Here is a 20,433-nt window from a genome sequence, read left to right as displayed (position 1 = left end):
AGATGAGAATCTTAGAAGAGTTGGTGAAAATGCGTAGACTCGTCGAGTCACTCTAGTGCACTCGCCGAGTCCGGTCAAATTGACCGTTGACCGTTGACCAAAGTTGACCGGTGATAGGGATAGTAAACCTTAGTGGTAAAAGTATTAATTAGAGATATATGATGTTATAGGAGGATATTAGCTCGGAGGTTCGAGCACGAGTGATTTCCAGAGTTTGCGAATTATCGAGACATTCGAGGTGAGTCTTCTCTCTATACTTTACCTTGAGTGGGTAACCAGAGTTATGTGACAGAGTATTGTATGCTATGTGCTTTACCGCATTATTTCTATGTGATTTATGCTGTGTGATTATATAGATCGGGCCGGAGGGCCCAACGATATTGACCGGGCTGGAGGGCCCAATGAGCTATGACTGGACCGGAGGGTCCGATGAGCTATGACTGGACTGAAGGGTCCGACGAGCTGCGGGACTGGAGGGTCCCGCCGAGACATCTTGACCGGAGGGTCGGGTTTAGCCTTGAGTGGCGTATTTGTGGTATGTGGTATTTTGGGGAACTCACTAAGCAATTATGCTTACAGTTGTTGTGTTTGATGTCTCAGGTATCAGCGAGGATCGCGGGAAGGCGAAGGCTTGACTCGTACACACCCACACTGATGGAGCTTATGTTATAGAGATCTTGGGAGTTGTATTGAAAACACTGTTGTTATGTTTTGAAATGATGATATGATTTACATTCCATGATTTAAAAATGAAAAAAAAAATTGAGTTGGAGTTTTTACGTTGTTACAAGTTGGTATCAGATCCTTGGTTTGAGAGATTCGGATGCACCTTCGGGCGTATTTGAACTCAAACCGAGGATTTGAGAAGTTTTCAAACAAAACAAAAAATTTCTAAAAAGAAAAAGAGGATTTTGGAACCAAGCAGAGTGGAAGGTGTGTACGGTCAGCCAGCGCCCGAACAGTGAATCCCCAAAATACCCTTACATTATATGTTATGAGTTATGAGATATTATGTTGTGCATGCTAGAGAGGCTAGGTATTCCTATTAGGACTAGAGTGTCCTGATTTGTGATGCTTTAGCCTTGGAGATTGTTGCTGCTATGAGATACTTTGAGAGTAAGTAGGTAGCAGTGAGAGGTCTTCTGAGGGTAGCCAATGCATAGCGAGAGTAGAGTATTTATGATTTGGGGTCCTAGGAAGAGGACTTGGGTTGTATATTGATTTGGTGTAGACAATAGTATTGGGCCCATACTATTGAAGACACCGGATTGGTGCGCAGTCCAAGTAAGAATCCTAGGGGTACCAGAAGTTGAGGGTGATTAATTTGTCGAGTGTGCATATGCTCGAAAGTGTTCCTAATGGTTCTTATGTTGTATTTCAGTGATTGATCATGGTTAGGACACGCCATACCATCGAGAGCAGTGGGATGAGTGACGAGGAGATTCGTCAGATCATCCATGAGGAGGTGGCTGCTGCCATCAGAGCTGAGATTCCAGAGATGTTCGGGTCTATTAAGACCACACTGATCGATACGTTTGACGAGCGATACGCTGCTTTGACTGATGTTGCTGTTGTTGCAGCTACAACAGCTGTTGCTGCTGCGAGACCCCAGGGTGGTGATTCGTTGCTGTACCGAGAGTTCAGCAACACGAAACCACCAGAGTTTGATGGTACACAGGACCCGATCTCCGCAATGAGGTGGATCTCAGATATTGAGGGGTGTTTCTATACATGCTCGTTTCCGGAGCACTTGAGGGTGCGATTTGCCCTCAACCAGCTTCGCTTGGGGGCGAAGGACTGGTGGAAGTTTGTGACCGCAAGCTATTCGACAGCAGAGTTGACTGCAGTAACTTGGGAGAGGTTTACTGCGATGTTTCGTGATGAGTATGTTCCCCAGGTGGAGAGGGAACGTCTAGCCTAGGAGTTTCTGACCCTCAAGCAGGGGACTGAGTCGGTGACAGAGATTACGAGGATGTTTCATGAGCGGGCATTGTTTTGCCCGGAGCAGGTATCCACGGAGCAGGCTCGCATGAGCCGTTATCTGAGCATACTGAGGAGGGATATTCGTAAGTTCGTGGCGAACTCGACTTACCAGACATTTGCTGAGCTCTAGGTGAACGCCCGGAAGAGGGAGATTGAGCTTGAGACGCAGGCAAGGGAGGAGGCCGAGCCTCAGATGGTTGATCGTCAGACTTGGTTCCTATAGCTATGGGGGATGTCTGTGTTATCGTGGGCATGGACTGGTTGAGTAAGTTTGGGGCAGTCATTGACTACGAGAGACAGCTGGTGACGATTCGAGACCCTAGTGGGGGAGTGCTTACGGTTTATGGTGAAGGGACCCTGTGTGGGTCGGCGTTTTGTTCGGCTGCCAGGGCAAGGCAGAGTTTGCAGTAGGGCTGCAATGGATTCATAGCCTATGTGATGGATACTCGAGTGGCCACGGGGAGGCCTAATTCGATTGATGATGTTCCTGTTGTATGCGAGTTTTCGGATGTGTTCCCCGAAGAGTTACCGGGTGTGCCTCCGGAGAGGCAAGTGGAGTTTCGTATCGATTTGGTTCCGGGAGCGGCACCCATCGCCAAGGCGCCTTATCGTCTCGCTCCACCGGAAATGCAGGAGTTATCCTCGCAGCTTCAGGAGCTGTTGGGAAAGGGGTTCATTTGACCGAGTAGCTCACCTTGGGGAGCGCCGATTTTGTTCGTCAAGAAAAAGAATGGTTCACACCGGATGTGTATCGATTACCGGGAGTTGAACAAGTTGACGGTTAAGAATCGGTATCCGTTACCTAGGATCGACGATCTGTTCGATCAGTTACAGGGGGCATCTTGGTTCTCCAAGATAGACTTGAGGTTGGGGTATCATCAGATGAGGGTTCAAGAGGAAGATATCCAGAAGACTGCTTTCAGAACTCGTTATGGACATTATGAGTTTGTGGTGATGCCTTTTGGGCTCCCCAATGCCCCGACTGCGTTCATGGATCTTATGAACCGAGTGTGCCGGCCGATGTTGGATCGGTCGGTGATCGTATTCATCGATGATATTTTGGTGTATTCGAGGTCTAGGGATCAGCATAAGGAACATTTGAGGGAGATTCTTTGGGTATTGAGATCGGAGAGGATGTATGCCAAATTCTCCAAGTGTGATTTCTGGTTACGAGAGGTCCAGTTCCTCGGGCATCTTGTTAACCAGAAAGGGATATTGGTCGACCCGGCCAAGATTGAGGCGGTATTGAGGTGGGAGGTGCCGAGATCGCCCACTAAGATCAGGAGTTTTCTGGGTTTGGCTGGATATTATCGCACGTTTATCAAGGATTTCTCCAAGATTGTTGTGCCACTTACTAGGATGACCCGGAAGGGTGTTGTGTTTTCATGGGGACCGGAGCAGCAGTCATGATTCGAGATGCTTCGTCAGAAATTGTGCGAGGCTCCGGTGCTCGCACTCCCGGAAGGGATGGAGGATTTCGTGGTGTACTGTGATGCATCTATATCGGGTTTGGGGCGGTGCTTATGAATAGGGGTCATGTGATAGCGTATGCTTCGAGGCAGTTGAAGCCTCATGAGTCGAGATATCCCACCCACGACCTGGAATTGGGGGTTGTGGTGTTTGCCCTCAAGATCTGGCGGCATTATCTTAATGGGGTTCCGTGTACCATATACACGGACCACAAGAGCCTGAAGTACTTGATGGATCCGCCAAATCTGAATATGCGACAGAGGAGGTGGTTGGATGTTGTGAAGGATTACGATTGTGAGATCCTGTACCACCCAGGCAAGGCTAATGTGGTAGCCGACGCGTTGAGCCATAGGACGGAAAGCGCCCCGATCCGAGATATTTGTTTGAGGTTGACGGTAATGACCCTAATTTTGGATACTATTCGAGGAGCTCAGGCTGAGGCTGTGAAACCAGAAAACCAGAAGAGGGAGCGGGTTGTAGGTCAGGTATCAGGATTCGTCACGGATGGCTGAGGGCTTATGACTTTTCAGGATCGGATTTGGGTACCGCTTGTGGGTGGTGTGCGTGCTATTTTGATGGAGGAAGCGCATCGATCGAAATTCTCGATTCATCCCGGGGCTACGAAAATGTATTTGGACCTAAGGAAGGAGTATTGGTGGCCCTATATGAAAAGGGATGTTGCACGGTTTGTTGAGAGATGCTTGACTTGTCGGCAGGTCAAGGCCGAGCACCAGCGACCACACGGTAAATTGCAGCCGCTAGATATTCCCGAATGGAAGTGGGAACAGATTGTCATGGATTTTATCACCAAATTGTCGCGGACTGCGAGGGGAGTCGATGCGATTTGGGTGACCATAGATAGTTTGACGAAGAGCGCTCACTTTCTGGCCATCAGCGAGAGCTCTTCTGCGGAGAAGTTGTCGGAATTATACATGAGGGAGGTGGTATCGCGACATGGGGTGCCGATCTCGATTGTTTCTGATCGTGATGTGCGTTTCACTTCTAGGTTCTGGAAGAAGTTCCATGAGGAATTGGGTACTAGACTGCATTTTAGTACCGCATATCATCCCCAGACATACGGTCAGAGTGAGCGGACGATTCGGACGCTTGAGGATATGCTCCAAGCATGCGTTTTGGATTTCGGAGGGAGCTGGGACACCTATCTACCTTTAGCAGAGTTTTCATATAACAACAACCATCATTCGAGCATTGGTATGCCACCCTTTGAGCTGTTGTATCGACGGAGGTGTCGCACCCCCATCTGCTGGGGTGAGGTGGGGCAGCGGGTGATGGGTAGCACGGAGATCGTACTCCAGACGACCGAGAAGATTCAGCAGGTCAGGCAGAGGTTGTTGACCACCCAAAGCCGACAGAAGAGTTATGCAGACAGACGCCGGTCCGAGCTTGAGTTTCAGGTCGGCGATCTTGTACTCCTGAAGGTCTCTCCTTGGAAAGGCCCCGATACATTGGTCCTTTCCGTGTGATCGCGAGGGTAGGCCGGGTAGCCTACCGTTTGGATTTGCAAGCAGAGTTGGGGCAGATTCACGACACTTTTCATGTGTCGTAGCTGAGGAAGTGTATAGCCGACGAATCGGTAGTGGTTCCATTAGAGGATATTCAGGTAGATGCGAGCCTAAATTATGTCGAGAGACCAGTGGCCATCAGAGATCGGAAGATCAAGGTTTTGAGGAACAAGGAGGTACCCCTGGTGTTGGTCCAGTGGCAGCATCGGAAAGGTTCAGAGATGACCTGGGAGCCGGAGCATGAGATGCGTGAGCAGCATCCGGAGCTATTTACAGAGCGAGACTTCGAGGGCGAAATCTAGTTCTGGTGGGGGAGAATTGTAACAGTCCGGATTTCCAGGTATCTTTTATTCGCATATTTTTGGTGTTTTGTGAGGGGACTCGGCGAGTTGGAGCTCGAACTCGCCGAGTAGAGTCGCGGTTCTGGACGCGGGTTCGCGCCTGGACTCGGCGAGTCCAAGGGATGGACTCGGCGAGTCCGCGCTGTTTGATGAAACCCTAATTTTCCGGTCCTAAGCTTTATTTAAAGGATCTTATGGCCCTTCATTGCGGCCACCTTGATCCTTGAGAGCACAAAAGCAGCTGAGAGCTCCTGTGAGTGAGATAAGAGGCTATTGTTCACCAAATTTGTGTGTTTTTTCAAGAAAGGAAGGGGGAAAGTCAAGCTAGAAGAGTTGGGAGCTTGGATCTACTTCCATTTCGCCAAGGGAAGCTTCTTGAGGTATCTTTCAGAGCTTATTTCCGTGTTTTTGTTGATATGGTCAAATCTAGGGTTTCTTCTTGCCTTAGTTGCTTTGTAATTGAAGTGTGAGAGGTCCCATGGAGATATGGTACCTAGATCTAGACCTTAGCAGGTCCAGAAAGTCCCAAATGATATGCTTTATGCCCTTCCTTTTGGGTTGGAGGCTAGGGTTTCAATATTTGAAACGACCCAAAAATACGACCCAAAAATTTTCGTTTTTTTTTTCAATATAATCAAACCATAATATAAGTGTCATAACGTAACTCATACGCGGTGTAACCTTAAAACATAATAAAATACGGTGCGGAAGATTGTATCATACTACATCAATTCCAAATTATCAAAAAGTTATCCCCAGGACAAAAGCTGTGTTGTAGTGTGTGTGTGCAATGCTGTCACCCCGAGCTCTTCCCTTTGCTTGCGGAAGTACCTGAAACCAAAACTGAAACTGTAAGCACGAAGCTTAGTGAGCTCCCCCAAAATACCACATACCATACAATAACATATAAACACATATTGGGCCTTGCCCACTGCATCGGGCCGAAGCCCGGAAACTGCATCGGACCGAAGTCCGGAACTGACTGGGACCTTGTCCCCTGCATCGGACCAAAGTCTGGAACTAACTGCATCGGATCAAAGTCCGGAACTAACTGCATCGGACCAAAGTCCGGAACTGACTGCATCGGACCGAAGTCCGGAACTGACTGGGACCGTGTCCCCTGCATCGGACCGGAGTCCGGAACTGACTGAGCATAGCATAGCATATCATCTAGCATGAACAAATATACTGCATACTGCATCGGGCCTTAGCCCGGAACACATAACATAAAACACATAACACATAGCGCATAAATCCTGTCTGAACCACGAAGGCATCAAACATACTAACTACTACATCGGACCGAAGTCCGGAAACTACTGCTAACTGGACGGGCCGGCATTGTGGCCTTAGACCCGTCCTTACTGGAGGGAAACTCACCTCGTAAGCTAGCTGACGAGTGTGTGGCTCGGAAAGCTAACGGCTGCTGCTCCTGAATCTCCTCGGCTACAAATCCATAAACACACTCAATCAAATACTAACACTACCCTTGGGGGTAAAATGACTCTTTTACCCTTGGTCAAAGTCAACTCACTCTGGGTTGACTCGCCGAGTCGGGCTACCCAATTCGCCGAGTCCTAGTCTCATCTCTCAGCTCTTCATGCTGCTACTCATCGAGTGTGGCATCGACTCGACGAGTACCCTCTGGATCCAAGAACTCAGATAATCTTCATCCGACTCGCCGAGTCGTATGAACAGACTCGACGAGTTGTTCTTGATCCCCAAGAAGATTGCCTTGGACTCGCCGAGTTGTATGAACAAACTCGCCGAGTCCCTTCATCAATGAGTCTACTCTCAACTCGCTGAGTCCACTCCCTACCTCACCTCGTCCACTCAACACTGATTAAACTGAAGAACTCGGGACTCGCGACCCAACTCGTCGAGTCGTTCTTCCGACTCGGCGAGTCGCCGCCATGCAACAGATTTTTACTTGATTTTGTTTGAATCCAACGCATACAATTGATAGATCTGAGTCCAATAAGCTGTTTTACCACGTAAAGTTTCCAACTTTACGTGCACAACCTCATGAATAAGGGAAATAAGGCTAAAAGATGCATAAAATGAGTAAATCTATGGCTAACATGTAATACAACCCCAAAAAGACAGTAGATCTGGGCTCTACAACACCCCAACATTCAGATCCATAGATATTTCGACTTAATAAGACGTTCATGCAAGAGAAAGGATTGAAACAAGCACCAACTAGCTCTTAGGAGAGCCCTAATGGAAGTTTAAAGCATATAATAAGATGGGACTCCAAAAATACCTCAATAAACTCTGATTTGGCCTTGGATCTTTGCACTCCAACCCTTCTCCTTGCTTCTTCCTTCTTCTCCTTCTTCACACCTTCACAAAGAGGGCACCAAACACAAATAAGCTCTTCAATGGAGGTTTGGGGCTCTAACACTGTGTTCTCAGGGTGAGGGAGGCGAGAATGGGGGCTATAAGGTGGTATAAATAGTGGGCAACCCGGGGATTTTAGGGTTTCACCCAGACAGGTGGACTCGCCGAGTCGGGGACATGGACTCGTCGAGTCCCCGGCTCACGCGTGCCCTCAGACGCGACCCGACTCGGCGAGTCAGGCTAGAACTCGCCGAGTCCCTCTAGAAAACTCACTATAATTACCAATAAATCAACATACCGGGAACGGGTCGTTACAATTCTCCCCCACTTGTCTCAGACTTCGTCCTCGAAGTCTGCTACGGCTGGATCTGCAAACAACTCCGGGTAGTGCGCTCTCATCTCGTCCTCGGCCTCCCACGTCCATTCAGACCCCTTCCGGTGCTGCCACTGCACCTTTACTAGCTGAATTACCTTGTTCCTCAAGGTCTTGGTCTTCCGTTCCAGAATCGCGACCGGCTTCTCGATATAATTTAGGCTGCTATCAACCTGAATGTCCTCTAAGGGAACGACTGCTGTCTCATCCACCAAACACTTCCTCAACTGCGACACGTGGAAGGTGTTGTGTATCAAACTAAGCTCCTCAGGAAGATCTAACCGGTAAGCAACCCGACCCACCCGGGCCAAAACCCTGAAAGGACCAATAAATCTGGGGCCCAATTTGCCCCTCTTCCGGAACCTGATGACACCTTTCCAAGGTGAGACTTTCAGAAGAACCATATCTCCCACTTGGAACTCCAAGTCCGAACGCCTCCTGTCGGCGTAGCTCTTCTGCCGACTCTGCGCAGTCTGCAGCCTACTACGGACCTGCTGGATCAACTCAGTCGTCTTGAGCACCACTTCGGTGCTCCCGATGACTCGCTGACCGACCTCGCCCCAACAAATCGGGGTCCTGCACTTCCTGCCATATAACATCTCAAAAGGAGGTCGATCAATGCTCGCATGATAACTGTTGTTATACGAGAATTCCGCTAACGGAAGATACGTATCCCAACTGCCCCCAAAGTCTAGAACACATGCCCTAAGCATGTCCTCGAGAGTATGAATCGTCCTCTCGCTCTGCCCGTCATTCTGAGGATGGAAAGCGGTGCTAAAATGGAGACGAGTACCCATCTCGTTGTGGAATCGCTTCCAGAATCTGGACGTGAAACGAACATCTCGGTCCGACACCACCGATACCGGCACTCCATGACGTGCCACAATCTCTCACACATAGATATCGGCTAACTTTTCCGCCGATATACTCTCCTGAATCGGAATAAAATGGGCACTCTTCGTCAACCGATCCACTACTACCCATATCGAGTCCACCCCGCATGCGGTCCTAGGGAGTTTGGTGACAAAATCCATGGTGATATCCTCTCATTTCCACACGGGAATGTCTAACGGCTGCATCTTGCCGTGAGGTCTCTGGTGCTCCACCTTGACCTTCCGGCAGGTCAAACATCTCTCCACATACCAAGCGACATCTCTCTTCATGAAGGGCCACCAATAATCAGATCGAAGATCTCGATACATCTTCGTCACCCCTGGGTGGATAGAAAACCGAGACTTATGAGCCTCGTCCATCAATACTTGCCGTACCCCACCCCAGTACGGTACCCATATCCTACCATGGAGTGTCAACAAACCACGACTGTCATAATCAAATGAAGCTACTCGGCCCACTATCCTCTCACACTTCTGCCTCTCCTCCTTGAGACCCTCCATCTGAGCCTCCTTGATCCGCTCCAACAAGGGAGTGATCACTGTCATCCTCATACACAGACCTCTGATAGGGGCCGTCGACACCTTGCGGCTCAGGGCGTCGGCCACCACATTGGCCTTCCCTGGATGATAAAGGATCTCACAGTCATAGTCCTTCAGCACGTCTAACCATCTCCTCTGTCTCATGTTCAAACTCGGCTGATCCATAAGATATCGCAAACTCTTGTGATCCGTGTAAATAGTACAGCGGACCCCATAAAGGTAATGTCTCCAAATCTTGAGGGCAAACACAACCGCCCCCAGCTCCAAATCGTGGGTAGGATAATTAGCCTCGTGAGGCTTCAACTGTCTCGAGGCATAAGCTACCACATGGCCTCGCTGCATCAATACTGCTCCCATACCTGTGATCGATGCATCACAATAGACTACGAAATCCTCTACTCCTTCTGGCAAGGTAAGGATCGGAGCCTCGCACAATCTCTGCCTGAGAGTCTCGAACGCCGCCTGCTGCTCAGGCCCCCAACGAAAAACCACCGACTTCTTGGTTAGTCGGGTGAGCGGCACTGCTATCTTGGAGAAGTCCTGAATAAATCTCCGATAATACCCTGCCAACCCCAGGAAGCTCCGAATCTCATATGGAGACCTCGGGACCTCCCACTGCATCACGGCCTCAATCTTGGCCGGATCTACCAAAATACCCTTCTGGTTGACAAGATGACCAAGAAACTGCACCTCGCGCAACCAGAACTCACACTTGGAGAACTTTGCGAAAAGTCTCTCCCTCCTCAAAGTCTCCAACACCTCCCGCAGGTGCTCCTCATGCTGCCCCTGGGTCTTGGAATACACCAAGATGTCATCTATAAACACTATCACTGACCGATCCAGCATCGGTCTGCACACGCGGTTCATGAGATCCATGAACGCGGCTGGGGCATTGGTGAGCCGAAATGGCATCACCACGAACTCATAATGACCATACCGGGTCCTGAAAGCAGTCTTCTGTACATCCTCATCCCTAACCCTCATCTGGTGGTAACCGGAGCGTAGGTCGATCTTGGAGAACCAAGACGCTCCCTGAAGCTGATCAAATAAGTCATCTATCCTCGGAAGTGGGTAACGGTTCTTCACCGTTACTTTGTTCAACTCCCGATAATCAATGCACATACGATGCGACCCATCCTTCTTCCTCACAAATAAGATCGGCGCTCCCCAAGGCGAACTGCTCGGCCGAATGAAACCCTTGTCTAACAGCTCCTGAAGCTGTGTAGACAACTCCTGCATCTCAGGGGGAGCAAGTCGATACGGTGCTTTGGCTATCGGAGCCGCACCAGGAACTAGGTCGATCCTGAACTCAACCTACCTCTCTGGAGGTATCCCCGGCAAATCCTCGGGAAACACATCCGAGTAGTCACGAACAACAGGAACATCATCAATCGCCGTCTTGCCCTTCTCCCGGGCATCCAAGACGTAAGCTACAAAACCGGCGCAACCCTGCTGAACATAGCGCCTCGCCCTTGCGGCGGAACAAAACATCGGTCCTAGCTAGGGCCTCTCGCCCTGAATCACTATCTCTCCCCCACTGGGGGTGCGAACCCTCACTAGCTGTAGCTCACAATCAATCACCGCCCCATTGGGGCTTAGCCAATCCATGCCCACAATAACTTTATTCCCGCGCAGGGGAATAGGAATCAGATCCACTGAAAACTTCTCCTCAAATATCTGAAGGGAACACCCTCTATGTACTCTGTCGACCCTCACGGTCCTATCGTCTGCTATCTCAACCTCTAATGGGCAATCCAGCTCCCCTGGAGCTCTGCTAAATCTCTTGCTAAGCGCAAGCGATACAAATGATCGGGTGGCCCCCGAATCGAACAATACCAAAGCAGGGATGCCATTCACCGAGAACGACCCCGTCACCACATCAGGAGTCGCTCGCGCCTCCTCTGCTGTCATCTGAAATGCCCTGCTCTTTGCCACTGGCGCATCAGCTTGGCCCTGCCGGCCATCCGTGATCCTCAAGGTGGCAGGGGTGGGTGCAAGCACCTTCCCTGCTGCAGCTAAACTGGGACATTGGGACCTTTTGTGTCCCCTTTGATTGCACTGAAAGCAAATCAGATCCGATGCTGTAACCGTAGTGGCAGGGGCCATACAATCCCTACTCATATGCCCGGTCTGACCGCATTTGTAGCAGCCGTAACTCCCTGCCTTGCACGCCCCCTCGTGCAATCTCCCACACTTGCCACACCGACCGTGGCTCTGCTGACCCCTGGACCTGTGATCTGAAACCTTGGGCTTTTTGCCCACACTGCCTAAACCCGAAACCGCCTCCGGTTTCCTCTTCTTCTCCATCTCGAGATCAATCTCCCTCTCTCTGGCTCTAGCAATCATGTCGTCCAGTGTTTTGCAATTGGACCGGCTCACAAACATACGAATGTCACTCCGCAACATCTCGTGATAACGGGCCTTCTTCATCTCCTCATCGGCTGCATACTGTGGAACAAGAAGGGCCCTCTCCCTGAACTTGGCGGTGATCTCCGCCACTGTCTCGGTAGTCTGGGTAAGATCCTGGAACTCCCTAGCTAACTGTTGCACCTCAATGACCGGTGCAAACTCCGCTCTGAACCTGGTAGAGAAATCGGCCCAGGTCATGGCATCCAGTGCCGCATCATCCCCGATGGCATGTCCGACCTCCTCCCACCAGTCTCGTGCCCTGTCCTTCAGAAGACAGGAGGCCAATCTGACCTTGTCCCCCTCGGGACATCTGCTGGTGCGGAATGCGTTGGCCACATCTGCCAACCACCTGGTACTCGCTATGGGGTCCCGTGCCCCATGATAGTCAGGAGCCCCGCATGCCCTGAACTCCCTGAACGTAAGTGTGCGCGACCCCATCACGGCCGCCATCTCGGCACGGAAAGTACTCAATCTCTCATCCATCAGCTCTAAAATACCCTCCTTGATCGAACCGAAGATCACAGGAGTCTGCTCTAGTATGATGCGGGTAACCTCAGAAGAAAGGAACTCCCTAGTCTGCTCATCCATCCGCCCGACCTCCGGGCCTGATCCCGATCCTGATCCCCCTCCAGCATCTGAACTGCCGGCTGCTGGCCTCGGACGCAAAACTACCATTTTGAAACATATCATAACAACATCAGAACACTGAAATATCTCAAGGGATCATGATACTACTACTAGCTTCCTGGTCTTGTCTTGGCCTTCCTTAATTCGATTACGGATCCTCTGCTTTCAGTAGTATGGGCCCCTACTACCTTCCACATCTATCTGTACTTTCCTCAAGAACTGCCTTGACTCCACCAAGTCACTTCTACTACTGCCGTTCTCTGCTACTCTCATCCTAGGCCTGCCCTAGAGAAAACTCAAGCTCAATACGACTGGTCCTCAGCTGCTGTAGGTCTCCTCGTACTGCCAGTTAGCCACCACCTGAACACCATCACATGTGATGAGGATCGGATAATCCTTCAAGTAAAAGATCCGTCCCTACAACGGTTGGACTCAAACAAGAGCTGCGCAGTAGGGCCAGTTCCAGCACTCTGGGATTATTCAAACCTGATTACATGTGGTGTAACGTGTCCACCTAATGGCTAACTCCCATTACTCGGAACCCCACCAAGCACGAAGCAAGCAGCATTCGGATAAGGGAAACAGACTCCAGCAACACTATTCTTATAACAAGAAACTGTACTAGCATAGGATGCTAAGCTCATACTATCAGGCATAACCTAAACAGGCTATCCTACTGCTGTCTACCCAATTCTAGCATGCAATATTCATAAAGCTGTAACACATAAGCAGGCACATAAGGCATACCCTAGATCCTTAGTCCTACACTAGCATGCTGTTCTACTGAAACTGAAACTGAACAAATAATTTGTATGGGTAATTTGGGAGTACTTACTTGAGCTCGGCTGACCGCATGCACACACCTCTATCTTGTTAAAACAATTCTTTCTTTCTAAGTGTTTTCAAAATTCTGTTTGTAAAACATTTTTATTTTATTAAAATCTTTTATTTCCCTTAGTTTGAGTTCAGATACACCCGAAAGTGTATCCGAATCCCTCAAACCAGGGCTCTGATACCAACTTGTAACACCCCCCTCTGGCACGTATCACAATATTGTCCGCTTTGGGCCACTCGGCACGAGGACTTCCCAGGGGGTCACCCATCCCGGTACTACTCCCGCCCGAGCACGCTTAACTGTAGAGTTCTTATGGGATCTGTTGCCCTCACGGCTTTAAAACGCGTTGTGTTAGGAAAGGTATCCACACCCTTTATAAGGAATGCTTAGTTCTCCTTCCCAGCCGATGTGGGATCAGATCTAACCCACTTTCACCTACCATTTGTAACACCCCCCTCTGGCACGTATCACAATATTATCCGCTTTGGACCACTCGGCACGAGGACTTCCCAGGGGGTCACCCATCCCGGTACTACTCCCGCCCGAGCACGCTTAACTGCAGAGTTCTTATGGGATCTGCTGCCCTCACGGCTTTAAAACGCGTTGTGTTAGGAAAGGTATCCACACCCTTTATAAGGAATGCTTAGTTCTCCTTCCCAGCCAATGTGGGATCAGATCTAACCCACTTTCACCCCCCATTATAGGGTTCGACGTCCCCGTCGAGCACATCGACCCGTGCCCTAGCTCTGATACCAACTTGAAACGACCCAAAAATACGACCCAAAAATTTTCGTTTTTTTTTTTCAATATAATCAAACCATAATATAAGTGTCATAACGTAACTCATACGCGGTGTAACCTTAAAACATAATAAAATACGGTGCGGAAGATTGTATCATACTACATCAATTCCAAATTATCAAAAAGTTATCCCCAGGACAAAAGCTGTGCTGTAGTGTGTGTGTGCGATGCTGTCACCCCGAGCTCTTCCCTTTGCTTGCGGAAGTACCTGAAACCAAAACTGAAACTGTAAGCACGAAGCTTAGTGAGCTCCCCCAAAATACCACATACCATACAATAACATATAAACACATATTGGGCCTTGCCCACTGCATCGGGCCGAAGCCCGGAAACTGCATCGGACCGAAGTCCGGAACTGACTGGGACCTTGTCCCCTGCATCGGACCAAAGTCCGGAACTAACTGCATCGGATCAAAGTCCGGAACTAACTGCATCGGACCAAAGTCCGGAACTGACTGCATCGGACCGAAGTCCGGAACTGACTGGGACCGTGTCCCCTGCATCGGACCGGAGTCCGGAACTGACTGAGCATAGCATAACATATCATCTAGCATGAACAAATATACTGCATACTGCATCGGGCCATAGCCCGGAACACATAACATAAAACACATAACACATAGCGCATAAATCCTGTCTGAACCACGAAGGCATCAAACATACTAACTACTACATCGGACCGAAGTCCGGAAACTACTGCTAACTAGACGGGCCGGCATTGTGGCCTTAGACCCGTCCTTACTGGAGGGAAACTCACCTCGTAAGCTAGCTGACGAGTGTGTGGCTCGGAAAGCTAACGGCTGCTGCTCCTGAATCTCCTCGGCTACAAATCCATAAACACACTCAATCAAATACTAACACTACCCTTGGGGGTAAAATGACTCTTTTACCCTTGGTCAAAGTCAACTCACTCTGGGTTGACTCGCCGAGTCGGGCTACCCAACTCGCCGAGTCCTAGTCTCATCTCTCAGCTCTTCATGCTGCTACTCGTCAAGTGTGGCATCGACTCGACGAGTACCCTCTGGATCCAAGAACTCAGACAATCTTCATCCGACTCGCCGAGTCGTATGAACAGACTCGACGAGTTGTTCTTGATCCCCAAGAAGATTGCCTTGGACTCGCCGAGTTGTATGAACAAACTCGCCGAGTCCCTTCATCACTGAGTCTACTCTCAACTTGCTGAGTCCACTCCCTAACTCACCTCGTCCACTCAACACTGATTAAACTGAAGAACTCGGGACTCGCGACCCAACTCGTCGAGTCGTTCTTCCGACTCGGCGAGTCGCCGCCATGCAACAGATTTTTACTTGATTTTGTTTGAATCCAATGCATACAATTGATAGATCTGAGTCCAATAAGCTGTTTTACCACGTAAAGTTTCCAACTTTACGTGCACAACCTCATGAATAAGGGAAATAAGGCTAAAAGATGCATAAAATGAGTAAATCTATGGCTAACATGCAATACAACCCCAAAAAGACAGTAGATCTGGGCTCTACAACACCCCAACATTCAGATCCATAGATATTTCGACTTAATAAGACGTTCATGCAAGAGAAAGGATTGAAACAAGCACCAACTAGCTCTTAGGAGAGCCCTAATGGAAGTTTAAAGCATATAATAAGATGGGACTCCGAAAATACCTCAATAAACTCTGATTTGGCCTTGGATCTTTGCACTCCAACCCTTCTCCTTGCTTCTTCCTTCTTCTCCTTCTTCACACCTTCACAAAGAGGGCACCAAACACAAATAAGCTCTTCAATGGAGGTTTGGGGCTCTAACACTGTGTTCTCAGGGTGAGGGAGGCGAGAATGGGGGCTATAAGGTGGTATAAATAGTGGGCAACCCGGGGATTTTAGGGTTTCACCCAGACAGGTGGACTCGCCGAGTCGGGGACATGGACTCGTCGAGTCCCCAGCTCACGCGTGCCCTCAGACGCGACCCGACTCGGCGAGTCAGGCTAGAACTCGCCGAGTCCCTCTAGAAAACTCACTATAATTACCAATAAATCAACATACCGGGAACGGGTCGTTACAATATTAGTGGTCATTTCTCAAAAAAGAACCTTGTAAGTGTTGCATGGTGGCCAAAATTGTGACTTTACGTGATAAATGAGCTTAGGAGGGCCAGATCTATGAGTTTATGGAGCGGATCTGACCTCAGAAGCAAGTTTGAGTCGATGCATGGCATGGACTCGCCGAGTCTGAAAAACAGACTCGACGAGTAGCATGAAGATTGTCCTTAACCACTTAGTGAGTGGTCTTGCCGAGTTATGGTTGACTCAGTGAGTCACGGGGAGTTAGAGAGGGATTGACAAGTGGACTGGGTCGAGCTGGAACTCGCCGAGTTGTCCTTGCGACTCGGTGAGTTGAGTCGCGGTGGCCCTGCGATTCATGACCAGGTGGAACTCGTCGAGTCAGGGGAGTACTCGACGTGTCAAAGGGGAAATCCTTGCGAGTTGGTGAAAACACTTAGACTCGTCGAGTCGCTCTAGTGCACTCGCCGAGTCTGGTCAAATTGACCATTGACTGTTGACCAGAGTTGACCAGTGTTGACTTGATAGGGATGGTCAACCTTAGTGGTACAAGTATTAATTAGAGATATATGATGTTATAGGAGGATTATAGCTCGGGGGTTCGAGCACGAGTGATTTCCAGGGTTCGCGAGTTATCGAGATATACGAGGTGAGTCTTCTCACTATACTGTACCCGGAAGGGTTTGACTGTGTGACTGGGAGGTCGAATATAATATGAGATATATGCATTATGTGTGATAAGTTAATCGTTATATGTGCCATGTATGATATGCTTGATATGGGCCGGAAGACATTATGTTATGGGCCGGAAGGCGTTGTAAAATGGACTGTAAGGTTGACGTGGGTAGGACCGAAAGGTTTACCCAGTCGGGACGAAAGTCCCCTGAGACACATGGACTGGAAGGTTAGGGCCTGGAAGGGCGTATGTGTGTAGGTTGTATTTTGGGGAACTCACTAAGCATTTATGCTTACAGTTTTTGTGTTATGTGTTTCAGGTACTAGCGAGGACCGTGGGAAGGCGTCGGCGTGATCGCACACACACTCGGGGGAAACTATTTTTGTGATCTTTGTTATGTAATCGGTCGTGACAATATTGTTTACATTGGAATCTAAATTATTACTCGATGTTTTTGATGTTTGTAAAAATGAAAAATTGGTTTTAAAAATTACGTCGTTACAAGTTGGTATCAGAGCCTTGGTTTGAGGGATTCGGGTACACCTTCGGGCGTAACTGAACTCAAACCGGGGACTGGAGGGTCCGACGAGCTATGACTGGACCGGAGGGTCTGACGAGCTGCAAGACTGGAGGGTCCCGCCGAGACATCTTGACCGGAGGGTCGGGTTTAGCCTTGAGTGGCGTATTTGTGGTATGTGGTATTTTGGGGAACTCACTAAGAAATTATGCTTACAGTTGTTGTGTTTGATGTTTCAGGTATCAGCGAGGATCGCGGGAAGGCGAAGGCTTGACTCGTACACACCCACACTGATGGAGCTTATGTTATAGAGATCTTGGGAGTTGTATTGAAAACACTGTTGTTATGTTTTGAAATGATGATATGATTTACATTCCATGATTTAAAAATGAAAAAAAAAATTTTAATTGGAATTTTACGTTGTTACACATTTTCACTCATTTACATTTTAAAATGCCGTTTACCCCGTTGTTTTTGTTATTTAATAACTTTGGTCTCACACCTTTGCTAAGTGCTCAATTTTCACCTTTTTATTTTTTTAAAATATCATTTTTATCCTTCAACTTTGAACTTTCTAAAATATCCGATTCGCCTTTCTCTTTGAACTTTTTAAAATATTATTTCCATCCCTTCTATTTTATAAACTTTCATATTTACCCTCATAGTATATATAATCAGTTTCAACATAATTTCATTTTATGCTTATTTTTAAGCATTTTTCTTGGTATGATTTTGGTCCCTGACTTTTGTGTTTTGCCAACTTAAGTCCTAAGTTTTTATGGTTTTGTCCATTATTTTTGTGGTTTGACAACTTACGTCGTCCTAAGTTTCTATTGCTACTGAAATAGTTATCTTCTTAAATTTGTCCCTGACCTCTAAAATGCAGTTTAGTCTAAAATGTAAAACATAACTAAACTTAAAATTGAGATTTAGAAGAAGTTAAAAGGAAACATGTTAAATCCAAGTAAGAGTTTGGATTTCAAAATTCAAAATTAAAATAAGTGATGGATATAACATAGCTAATAAACTTTAATAAATTAGATGGGGCTACTCAATTTTGACTTGCAACCAAATCCACAACACAATAAAGAAAGAAACCCCAAATAGAACATGTGTGATGTAACCGTTGTGCCCAAAATCAAAGTAGGAAAGGGTCCTCAAACATGAACAACGACCTCATACATGACAACTTTTCAAAAAGCTCCGCGGCATATCCTTTTCATTCTATATTTGCTTTGAATACACGCCAACAACATCAAATCCACAATTTCAGGCATCCTATCAAAATTTCTGCAAAATTTCCGCCAAACCCACCAGCTATTTTCCCCAATTCTAACGAAAACCCTAATTTTCAGACTCAAAACGCTAGTTTTGTTGCTGAATTCGAGTTTACAAGTTGATTAAGCTAAGCTGTTGTGAGCAGAAGAAACGTAAAGATGTATGGTTCCGATGACCAGAAATCATCGTCGATCTATAATCGATCTTACACCATAAACTCGGCGTCCACCGATTTCCCTGTAAAACCCTATCCTTACTCTTCTATCCAACGTACTGCGTCTGTCAAGAAAGTCTCCGATTCATCTTTTGATTCTATTAAAGGCAAGGTCAGGGCCCTCTGTAGCATCTTCGAGGCACGGAAAGCATCGAAACCCTCATCGGACGATTCTCAATCTCAAACAAAATTGAAATCGGAGAAGTCGTTTTCTTCTTCGGATTCTAAACTTTCCTCCCTATCATCTCCATATGAATCAGCTCCGATTCGGTTACCTGGAACAGAAGATCGTGTTGTTATTTACTTCACAAGTTTACGAGGGATTCGAAGGACATATGAGGATTGTTACGCTGTAAGGATGATTCTCAAGTTTTTTAGGGTTCATATCGACGAACGAGATATCTCAATGGATTCTTCATATCGAAAGGAGCTCTTGAGTGTCTTGGGTGAAAAACAAGTGAGTTTACCTCAAGTCTTCATCAAAGGAAATTACATAGGCGGCGCAGATGTCATCAAACAGCTTCACGAGACTGGTCAGCTGGCAAAGCTTCTGAAAGGGCTTCCTGTTCGTGCAATTGGGCCATGGCAGGTCTGTGATGCATGTGGAGATGTTAGATTCATCCCTTGTGCGAATTGTAGTGGAAGCAAGAAAGTCTTTGATGAAGATGAAGATCAGTTGATTCGCTGCCCAGATTGCAATGAAAACGGATTGATTCGTTGCCCCACTTGCTGTTCTTGAATCCGATTTATCCTAATCTACATATGAGTTATTGAATCCAAATAGTGAATTTAGTTCGATTACATTATCTACAATTGTTAAAGCCTAAAGCTTGGAACTGGAGATTGGAGCTCCGAGTTCCTGAAAACAATGGAGGTGTTGTTTATGTGTCTATGCTTGTTGATGGGGTTGAGGATATATGTTCATCCTCTTTATGAACAAGATTGTGGAATAAACCCCTACAAGGTACAAGCTTCTTGTGTATATTTTGATAACTTGTTTATAATTATAGTACTCGTGAAGCAATATAGTTGGTAATTTTGTGTCCAACTTTAATAGAGTATGTATATTTGATAACTTGTGTGTTTGTAATATGCTACACTATCTATTTTCTCCACATAGGAGAGATATGTATTGAGTTGCTATTTGCTCATTAACTTAATCTTATATTGTTATCATTACTATGATAATACTATACAGTGAACTAGATATCGGCAATTTAGACCTTTCTTGACTACAGGTTTGTATATATAGCGTTTTTTAAGGGTTTTTTTGTGGAATCTTTGACTATGCATATCCTGATCATAAGTCCAAGCACCTATAAAACGTATAATTCGGTTATCTCTACAAATAAGATTGTATGGATCTTCATTCATCAATGGGTGTTTTTTTTTTACTTTGCTTAACAAGTTAAGGATTTAGCGTGTAGAGCATATATGTTTGTTTCTTTTTTACTTGATCTGAATAAATAGTTTCTAAAACATGACTTAATCACTAACTTTTTATCTATTTGTCTTTCTTTTTCGACTCAAATCACATTAATATTAATGATTATTGTTAAAATTAGTTTTCGGATC

At 47.3% G+C, this 20,433-nt stretch overlaps 1 protein-coding gene across 1 annotated transcript; it reads left to right on the top strand.

The window, feature by feature from the left end:
- Window positions 1-18,490: 18,490 nt before the first annotated feature.
- On the top strand, window positions 18,491-20,018 carry LOC145045393 (Glutaredoxin family protein). Its single transcript, XM_078993733.1, has one exon. The coding sequence runs from the start codon at window positions 18,803-18,805 to the stop codon at window positions 19,595-19,597; it is 795 nt and encodes a 264-aa protein (XP_078849859.1). The 5' UTR covers window positions 18,491-18,802; the 3' UTR covers window positions 19,598-20,018.
- The last annotated feature ends 415 nt before the right edge of the window (window positions 20,019-20,433 follow it).

The sequence above is a fragment of the Lactuca saligna genome, chromosome 1, assembly GCF_052625555.1.
Source record: "Lactuca saligna cultivar CGN05327 chromosome 1, ASM5262555v1, whole genome shotgun sequence".
Lineage (NCBI taxonomy): Eukaryota > Viridiplantae > Streptophyta > Magnoliopsida > Asterales > Asteraceae > Lactuca > Lactuca saligna.
This window is presented reverse-complemented; position numbering and strand designations above follow the sequence as displayed.